The sequence below is a fragment of the Gavialis gangeticus genome, unplaced genomic scaffold, assembly GCF_001723915.1.
Source record: "Gavialis gangeticus isolate Ggan-Ray unplaced genomic scaffold, GavGan_comp1, whole genome shotgun sequence".
Classification (NCBI taxonomy): Eukaryota; Metazoa; Chordata; order Crocodylia; family Gavialidae; genus Gavialis; species Gavialis gangeticus.
In genome coordinates, this window is record NW_017728983.1 from 4,854,111 (window position 1) to 4,864,681 (window position 10,571).

Below are 10,571 nucleotides of genomic sequence, written 5' to 3' on the forward strand. Positions count from 1 at the left end.
GCACCCTACCCATTAAAAACCTCAGCCTACTCCTATGTTTATGTGGAAGTCTAACTCACAGGATCAAACACATCTCTGGTCAAAACAGTCTGCCCCAGGCTGGCTGAAACAGAACCAAGATTGGTAAAGGCTCAGAAAGTAGCTTTGCTTCTAGTAAAAACAAAACAAAACAAACCCAACATGCAACACAATTTCATAGTTAGTTCTTCCATTCTGACTGCTACTGCTCTTTGACCATAGTGCACATTAAAAGAAAAATGATACCCCACCCCCCACAAAAAGCAAATGAAAGCAAATGCATGTTCACAGCACTGTATATTTTCAAAATAATGTTGATTTGATTTTAGACTATCCCTAAAGCCCCTCTGGGGATTTTCATATCACAGATGGAGAAGACAGAACCCAGAAAATGGAATCAGTGCTATAACCAAGTTAAGAACTAAAGAGCTTTTGGGCTTCTAGTCCTATAAAGTGATCACTTGAACCATATTGCTTCTGTCCAGGGGATGATGTTCCCCTGCAGAATGGCTCTTCACAGCAAACAGGAGATCTTGGTTTTTGACAGGTTTCCACTTTCTAACACTATTTGGCTTTCCCATACAGGAAGAACAGATGGGCATCTGGCTTTTATGGTCATGTGTCCATCATACTGTCTCCCTCCTCCCCCTGTCCAGGCAAGCTTGCAACAAAAGATTTAAAACTGCAATCAATACAAAAAAAGGTAGCACAGCCTACATGCACATCCCAAGTTCAATATAACTCATTAGGAAGTTCTAGTAACCCTAAAGGACCTCAACCCAAGGCTTGTGAATCCAACCCACTACCTTCCTGGCTTCTGACTCATGAATAACTGGTGCCTCTGACTGAAAAAGCCAATGTATCAGTCAGAGAAGGAACCTTCCTTACCCCCCTTCAAATTCACAATAGTCTGACAAATACTTAAGAAACATACTGCGGATACATCATTCTAGCCAGTGTTAAACCATCCATTCCTAAAACAAGCCAGCTGGAGGCTGACTACAAGCTATTTAACTGAAGTTTTGTCCCAATCTGGAGTCAGACTAGGACATGGAGTTGAAACCACTTTGGTGGCACGGATGAACGGTCTCCTTCTGGCAACCCATTTATATCCTCCTGGACTTCTCTGCAGAATTTAACACTATGGACTGTAAGATGCTTCTGTTTTGCCTGACCTGGGTAGCAGGAATTCATGCTAGCATGGTCTGGGTCTCTGCTGGAGGTACACATGCTCCGTGTAGCGATAGCAAATTGTAGCACCACTGCAAGTGAAGGGTCTAAAGCAATTCTAAAGGGATGAATTCTGCCTCCACTCTCTTTCGAACAGCCACCAGCTGAACTGAGCAGAAGACACTGTATCAAGTGTTAGTCACAGAAGGAGGGCAAACAGCTTTACCTATCCTTTTCTACATATAACCACACTGTGATGACCCAGTTTTGAGACAAGATCAATTGACTGAAGCTGAAGCCACGAAATACAAGAGATGATGTTAGTAGGAAAAAGGGAAGTGTTCTGAAGAATTCACAGACACGCTGCAGTCTCCTTCATTCAGTTTAGTAATCTTGTATTCCTTGTATCCTCTCACTTCCAGCTGGCTTTCCACTCTTTCCAATTGTCTAGAACAGTAGTTATCAACCTTTTTTGGAAGAGGACCCATTTGTAAACATCAATGGCCAGTTCCAACCCAATGCACTTCACCTCCAACCCACTGCCCCCAAGCCCCAACCCCTGTGTGTGGGGCGGGAGGGAGGCCACAGGGAGTCCCAAGCAGCCCCTTTCAGACTGGAACTCTGCCAGCCTGCAAGGGAAAAGCCAGAGTTTCCCACATTTTTCTCCTTTAAAGGAGAATCCATTTTTCAAGTTTGTTTGCAACACTTTCATATATTCTTGCAACCACTTTTGGGTCACAACTCACTGGTTGAGAAATGCTGGTCTGGAAGACACTGTTCACATCCTAATGGACGTTGACCTGATTCTCAATTATTCTCACCTTCATATGCCTGTTGGACTACAGAAATGTAATATACCTGAGCACAAAAATTTCAGAGCTTAGGAAACTGGTGCAAAAACTGCAATGTCTTTCTTCAGAAGCATGACCTGCCATGAGTACATTGGTCCTGTCCTCCACCCTCTAGACAGGTTTCCCACAGAATTTGGAATCAAGTTCAAAAGTCTCCATTTTTATCTGTAAGCTGTTCCATAAAGTAGGCCCAAAAAATGCATCTAAGGCTCTGGGTTGAAGATTTTGGTTGACAACTATCTTTCTCTGGCAGAAAGAAACACGGTTTAAAAAAAGGGCAAAGCTTGCGAACATGAGAGAAAGAACTGGGACTACACCAAGTTCCTCTAGGAATTAAGGGTCAGCACACACCTCAATACTTTTTATGCCTAGCATTTTTGGACCTACTTCTCCTGGGGGGAGGATGGAACTAAAAACAAAAAAAAATATGTATTTTTAAAAGATGGCCAGAGAAAACACACCATTGAACAAATTTCTTCCAGTTGGGAGAGGATTAAAGAAACAACATGCAATAGAACATAGTCATGTTACTTAGACTCCTGGCAGGCACTCTCATGCTCTGGTGATGAGCAAGATTTCACAACCTACAGAGCAAAATAGAATAAGCCCTTTTACTCCTCCAAAACAGAAGAGAATCCTCCACAGTAAAACTGCTCCCCTCACTTTGCCTTCCTCCAAGGGAAACAATGAATAAATATATGGATTTTGCCCCAAAGATCATCATGTTCTGATAATTTCACCCAAGAGCAGCTGAACTCAATCATCGCCACCTAGCTGTACAAACATGAACACCAGGTTTGAGCACCTGAAATTGATTTCCGTTGAGAAAGAATATCTAAGAGGAAAGTTGTCTGCTCATAACAAGGAACCAAACTGAAAAAGAACCTCAGGTCAAAACTCATCACCTCGAATAGCATCTGCGCACAAGCCAGAGTGGCCTGCAGATAACTAGTGTAATACATTCCAGGCTGAACACAATAGTAACATAGTAAGTAATAGGAAGCAACATTTCTAACACATGAAGTTAATAAAAATTCTTCAGTATAGTCCCGGCCAGAGTAATTTAAGCAAGAGGTAAAGGAAACAGACAACTAGCAAGATGTAGATACAGAACCCCATTTTTACGCAAACATTGGGGAAGAATTACCCTGGGTACTTCTACAGGCATCTCAACACCATCCTAAAACGTAACAAATTACATACCTTTCTAACAAAACTCCACTAAAGTGGCAAAGATCGCAACCTATCTTTTACCTTTGGTAATCTATATCCAGACTGTGGAAAAATTATTTCCCAACCCAAACCAAGTCACCTCTTTTGTTTAGAGATTTTTGGAAATATTCAGCTTTACAATGCCTGGATATATTTCAGTATAGCAGTCTACAGAAAAGAGACGGGGTAACTGCCCAGTCCTTGCTATGTTCATTCCTAATTCTTAAACATGTTATTTGAAAAAATAGAGTTAGAAAATGAGCCACAGATGAGTAGGTTTACAAAGTAATGAATAGTAAAATACCTTACAACTCGAGGGATGAGAAAACATATTACCCCAAAATGCTTTTTGAATGAATGCAGTTGCCACAAGGCTGGTTGCCAGGGTGAGATCTGAAAGGAAATATGACTGTGTCATCATGGTGCTCTTAATGACTAAATATCTCCTCTTGCCAATCAATTATCCCATGTAAAACATGGAAAGGATTCTTAGAACAGAGTTTCAGTGTTGAAAATAAAGTAAGGGAAATCTGGTTTCCATTTGAGTAACTGTGTGTTAAAGTACTGACATGCCACCCCAAAGTCCTTTATTTCCAATCAAACATTACCTTTCATATTAGATTATGGAGTGGGGAAGTGTTCCAACAGGTTTTTAACTTCAAATCAAGAGCCAGAGTAGCCAAAAGAATCTTTCATCTGAGGGATGACACCACAGCATTGCACTGCAAATACGACAGAGCGGTCTCAGTAGGAAATGTGTTTTACATAATTCTGGTTCTTGAGAATTCTCCCAACTGAATGCTAGAAATTTTTCCAGTTGTTGCCCATGAGAATATCCCATGTTTGTGAGCGCAGGTTTAGAAGCATGTGTACACATCATTGACTTCAAGCCCTCATAAACACCAGTCAGATTATCACTCTCTCGCCATTTGAGTGCCTACACCAACAATCAAACAGAAATTAGTTGCCATGATTCTCATCTTTGACTCTTGTTGTCCCAAACACTCCAAAATGTTACTCTGTCTTCCCCACTCACACCCCAAATGTTGTTACAACACCACACACAAACAATTTCTTCTGTGTTATAGCAGAGTTTATTTTAATATTTTGTACAGCTAGCATTGGTCTCAAGTAATAAGTTATAAGTTTACATTAGTGAATACCCTCCCACCCCTTAGGAATGTTCAGCTTCCACCATTTCTAATTTATAGAGAAATTATAGGGCAAGATGTTACATGAAAAATGGAAATGAAACCTAATTCATAAACAAAATTCCCTGAAAACTCTTAGATTACCTATATCTACTTGGAGTCCATAAAATGAGTGCAGAAGCCACATCCTCCACAGTTACACTAACAGAATAGTCATCTAACAAACTGTTCTTTTATTTTGGGACAGCCGTATTTTTTTTTTTGTTTAATTTGACATCATAAGCTTCTGCGACAGAGATACTTTACAGGCCTGTGTAGACAGTCAATGTAACAGATTTCTCTGCAAGTTACTAGCCTTAATTCAGTTGTTTACAGTACCAGGTTTCAAACATTTCTTAATGTGGATTTTGCTTTCTAACAAACAGACAAGAAAAACTGACTGCAACAGATATTCCCTTTAAGTAACAAACAACACTCAAAACAAATAAATACTTTAAAACCCTTCAAGTGGCAACAATGTACATACTTGGATCCAGGGCAGAGCCCTGTTACTTGTTATGTAAAAAGCACTCCAAACACATTTCTTCAGTAGCACGCCAAACATCCTAGTCAGCCATGGGTACCATCTTCCCTGGCTTCCTCTGAGGTTAAAAACAAACAAAAAAAATCTTAGCAATAACTTCAGAAAAATGTTTCTCTTGCCCATACAAAGGTGTCTCTAAGATGATCATGATTTATATTTTCTAGCAGAGATAAACGAAGAGACTGTATAAATGTTTCCTTCTTCCTCACTACAAAGTATTCCTTCAGTAATCCTGAGCAAATTCAGATAGGCCTAGGGAAACGAGACATAAATAACAAGGGCAAGCCTCAGGACTTAGAGGTTAAGATCTATAGATGGCCACAGGGGAAACCAAGGTTTGGGGCTAATCCTGCCTTCTACTCAAAGGCTGGAAAGTTTTCAGATCTCTGCAGATATCCAGGCTGTAGCCATATCAGTCTAAAGGCAAAAGGAATCAGAACTTGTGGTAGAGGCGATACCTTTTATTACACCAACCAGATTTTTGCAAAGAAAATTATTTAATTGTGATTAAAGGATTTTCTCCAATTGCAAGCAAAGACTTTTTTTGCAAAAATCTAGTTTGTCTAACAAAAGGTATCACCTCTACCACGAGTTCTGATTCCTAGATCTTTGCAGAGCTTTCAGCCTCTGGGGAAAGCAGCTGCTATATCACCTGCAAGTACTTCTTTAGCACACAACTGATTGGCTTCACAGCCTTCTCAGCTTCCACAAAGAATACTGTAATGCTGACCAGTTAGTTTCACTGCCAGAGAAAGGTGAGACTTTAGTCTTGACTGCAGATAAAGAGAACCCAGACTTCAATATTTAGGGTTGTTGTTTTCTTTTCAAACCAAATTAAATAAAAGTAAAATAAAGAATTAAGCTCTTAAACAACCACCTTAAATAGAAAATAAAAATCTAGCCCCAAGAAGTTCAACATTATTTTTCAGACTACTCTGAAAGCCCCATTTTATGTCAAGTAGGAAGCATAAGACCTCTTAAAGATCATTTTTATATGTCAAGAGAAATTGTACAACACACACAGGTTTGCCGTCCCTTTTTCATAGGAATCCGTATCTGTGGCAAAACAAAATACATGGGGAGTTTTTCTGTTTCTTTTTTTATAAATAGAATAAAGACTGCTGAAGCCATGTAAACTTTTAGCCACATACAAATGAACTAACGTAGCACCTTACTCCACAAGAGCATTCCTAGATGCTTTACAACACAAAAAAAAAAAATATATGTATATACTTTTGCGTGTAGGTCTTCCACCCATCAGAGGTTCTTCTTATGCCATGTAGTGGTTTTTCCTTTAATGATATCCCAATTAGAACAAAGCAAATCCTTTGTTTTGTTTTGAGCACTTTTTTTTTTTTTTTTTTTTTTTACATGTTCTGTATATACAACCTTTAAAATACACTTAAAAATAGCTGCACACATTTTATATCTCATTATATACTAAAGAAGTAGTCCAGACAGACCATGCTTCTCAGCAAGTTAAAAATTTTAACTAAAACCCAACCAGTTTTATTCTCCTCTGGTACTCTCACTGGCCCGAAGGAGGGAAGGAAGGAACAAACGAGCAGTTTTAAAATGGGAGTCTTTCACAAAACACGCTACTTACAAATCTCAGGTTAATTTCCTCAACCACTTCTATCAAATTCTTCCTTAAGTATTTGAGATCACACACTACCATCTCAGCAATGAAACCTGTTGCAACATGAATGTGTCAACTGCCCACTCAACCAACTGCAACCCTGAGGATTTTTCTGGCTTGGTAGAAAGAGGAAATGTAACAATCCCTGCAGTATGGCTGATCCTCCGCAGCAAATCCACTGTTTTCCTAGATGTTTCTTGGATATGCATCCATTTGTTAATTCAAATTTGAGTTTCCCTCTAACCAACATGCAGATTCCTCCTCCAGATCATCCACATCCAGATGTCCGAAAGAGCCAATCAATGTCATCCATCTAGAGGCTTTCCTAAGTAGACCAAAGTCACCTCTGTGTTGCCATACACAGCTGACACTGCTGGATACAGGCAAACCTTTGGCAATCCTCTGAATGCAACTCCCAAGAACTCATAGCCACGCTCAAAGGCTAATGTCTTGTCTTCCATGTCTAAGATGACTCGAATCCTCTCACCTATCTGCAAAGAGAAAGAGAGAGAAAAGGAGAAAGAAAGAGAGAGAGAGAGAGAGAGAGAGAGAGAGAGAGAGAGAGAGAAGGAAAAAAAAAAAAAATCAGATAACAGTCAAAGAGAAACAAAGGAAAAATAAACTAAAAATAGCATGCAGAACAATAGATCTTATAAGGAAAGACCTTATTTAGAATTCTGTGCATCTTTTTGGTACAAATGCTCAAAAAAGATCAATTGAATTGTGTTAAAAGAAGAGCCTCTAAGATGGTTAAGGGAATGGAGGCCTTCTCTTATGGAAGAAGATAAAAGGAGCTTGGCTTGTTTAGCCTAACAAAAGGGATACCAAGAGGAAACGTGATCAGCCTTTGCAAGTGCATTCCCAAGGAAATGAATATTAGGAAAGGAGAAGACCATTTTCAGCTGTAAAACATCACCAGCACAAGACCACAACAGCTATGGAGAATTTAAGACAGTTGGAAATCTAATTTCCTCTCAGAGAAGTGGTATTTTTGGAATGGTCTTCCAAGCAAAGTAGTGGGGTGAAACACTTTTAGAGTGAACTGGATAAGTATATGAAAGGGATGGGATGGTAAAACAGGGAGTTTTGGCTTAACAATTGGTGTGAGATACATGGAATCATTTAGTTTCACTTTCCACATTGGACTATAGATGTAACTCTCCTTCAGTGTAATTAGTGTCTGGTAATCGCATACTTCAGAGCTTTCACTGACTGCCAGTAAGGAAAAGAAAGCAATTCCCAACCCCCACCCGCCCCTCCTGAATCCTATTAACTTGTGGAAGGAGGTGGAGTGAGTTTCACCTTCCTCTGAAATATTGGAACACTGGCCAAAGCCAAGACTGTGGGTTTTTGACAGGAAAGCAGTGATGCTCCTGTCAATGCTTAAAAAAAAATAAAAAATAAAAAATAAAAAAATCAGAAGTTCCTGGTTAGAAGTTCTTGCTTTTCTGCTCAGAGTCGTACCGATTGCCAAATATGGAGTCATTTTTTCATTATGTCAGATTGACACAAGTTGTGGGGGTCCTTGCTTTCCTCCATAGCATGGGAAATGGTCTTTTTACTGGGATCTTTTGAACATTCACTAAATTATTCCCTACAGTTGCAGCCTCATTGCAGCATCAAGGCATGACAATGCCAACACTTCTCCCCTACTTTTTTCTATGCCTCTATGGCAGGGGTGGGCAAAATCCAGCCCATGGGCCAGATCCAGCCCACAGTGGACTCTATTTCCCAGCAGCCCCTGTGGCACCAGCTCCTTCTGGCAGCTGCTACCAGACCCAGCCCTGATGCCTGGGCACCCTGGCCTGTCTGCCCCACAGCCACCACCAGAAGTGGGACCCAAGCAAGACGCACACCCGGGAAGCTGGGATGGAGCCATGGCTGGGAGTGAGATGAGTGAGTGGGGCCGGGGAGATCACGGGAACTTGGGGCACTGACAGTACAGGGACAGGGCTAGGGCAGAACCATGATCCACTACCTGCACACTCCTGCACCAAGCATGGGTTCCACGGACAGGGGCATGCAAGGAGCGGATCACAGCTCTGCCTCTGTCTTGGTCCCTTGCTGTCACTGGATCCTGGCCCTGGAGCAGCTCCCTGCCCAGCTGTGCACCTGGGGCTGAGGCAAAGCCCCAGTTCTGCAAGCAGGGGTGTGCAGGAAGCACACTGAAGCTCTGCCCAGGCCACTCACTGTCACAGCCCTGCATTCCCAGGTCTCCATGGAGACCAAATGGGAGCCACGCAGGCAGGGGCTGCCAGGAAATGGGAGTCCAGCCATGGCCAGATCCTCCATTTTGCCCACCCCTGGTCTACAGTATGTGATAGAGTGTTCTTGGTGTCCTGGGTACTCTGCTTTATAGATGCCTGTGAGGGTTTGAGGTAGAAATTCTGGGACTCCTTTCAGTAAATGATTCCCTGTAGACACAGAGGACTAGACTCAAACAGACCTGGAAGGGGCTTGCTGGCCATTCTATTCTTCCAGAGAAAAATTAATGCATATCTTGAAATCCATCAATTTCACTGATGCTCAAGAGATTCTGATTAGCTACACTCAATAGCTGTTTCAAACAGACAGAGTACATATAACCCCCACAATGCTAGAAACACCAAATGTTACCTTTACATACAAAGTCGGTAACCCTAAGAATTAACATCCATCTATTTATTCTGTAGTAATTGCCTCTAACCTGCATTTCTCTTGACAGCATATGCCTGTTAAGAACTTGTGGTTAAAAGTCTTTGTAAATTTTAAAGCCAAAAGAACAACTTGAGAAAGTAGGGGGCATATGCAAGATAGATTGAACAACTTTTTTTGGATATGCCTGTGCTTCAAATATCACAATTGATCCTTTATTTACCAACACATCAGGATTGCAAATATTTTGGACAAAAACAAATGGGAAAAACTGAAAGAAAAAAAGGTTATACAAAAGCAAGGGATACTCAATGCACCTGGAAAAAAAGCACAGATCATCATATAAACATGATGCTGCATGCCAACCTATTTACCCACAGTGCAATATTGAAATGTAATTAGGTAACAGCCCCCAACAGCAAGCAGTAACAATATTGCCTAGGATGTTGTGGAAAAGTCAAACTATCCTCTGTGTAATCTCCTTTAAGCTCTTCTTCTATCTAAAACAACACTAAAGAATATACACCTTTTTCACTTTTTTTAGAAAAAGAAAAATCATGTTATGTGCCTTATTTTACAGAAATATTTTTCTAAGAACAGCAACTTGAAATTCAATCAAAGTAAAAATAAACCAATTGTTACATACTCTACAGCCTTGAGTCCAAGAAAACTTCTGCAGTTTTATAAAATATTGCTTTCCCTGTAAAGGTCCAAACAAAGAATCTGAACACAAGTGATAAATGGGGAAAGAGACTATACACAGCCATGTCAAATGCATTAACTGAAATGAAAAATCTTTAATCTTTTCCAATCACAGGAGTTTTACGTTTCTACTGTTAAAAACAGGAGGCACAAATCTCAGAGAAATGTAATTTAGACTTCAGTGCCCCTATTCAAGATCATCTTCACTATACTAATCAAAAAAGCCAATTTTTACTTTAAGTGGGGTTTGGGGACATTATACAGAAAATTATTAAAAATCTTCACCCACCACTGATACGCTACCACCTTTAGACTAAAAAAATAAAATAAAATCGCACAAAAACATTACCTGACAGAATGAGACAAGGAGTATACTGCACATAATTGATATGCAGCATGAGGCAATCTAGTAGGTAGAATATAATTATCCTAAAAATAAAGTTGGGTCAGATCAAAGCTAAATATGGAAAAAGTATCACATATGCTAATTACCACAAGTTATCTAAACCTCAGTTTTGTTTTATCTGAAAGATATCACCTCTAAAGAGTACTAATTACTGAGTAAACACCATTTAGCATTACACGGGATTCTGGGGGGGGGGGGGGGGTTT

At 40.3% G+C, this 10,571-nt stretch overlaps 1 protein-coding gene across 1 annotated transcript in view; it reads right to left on the reverse strand.

The window, feature by feature from the left end:
- Window positions 1–5,013: 5,013 nt before the first annotated feature.
- Window positions 5,014–10,571, reverse strand: part of FBXO45 (F-box protein 45) — a gene marked incomplete at its 5' end in the record, with an annotated part of 9,212 nt that continues 3,654 nt past the window's right edge. Inside the window, one exon of the mRNA XM_019512532.1 lies at window positions 5,014–7,115. Within this exon, the coding sequence (XP_019368077.1) occupies window positions 6,930–7,115 (186 nt within the window). The remainder of the gene's footprint in view (window positions 7,116–10,571) is intronic.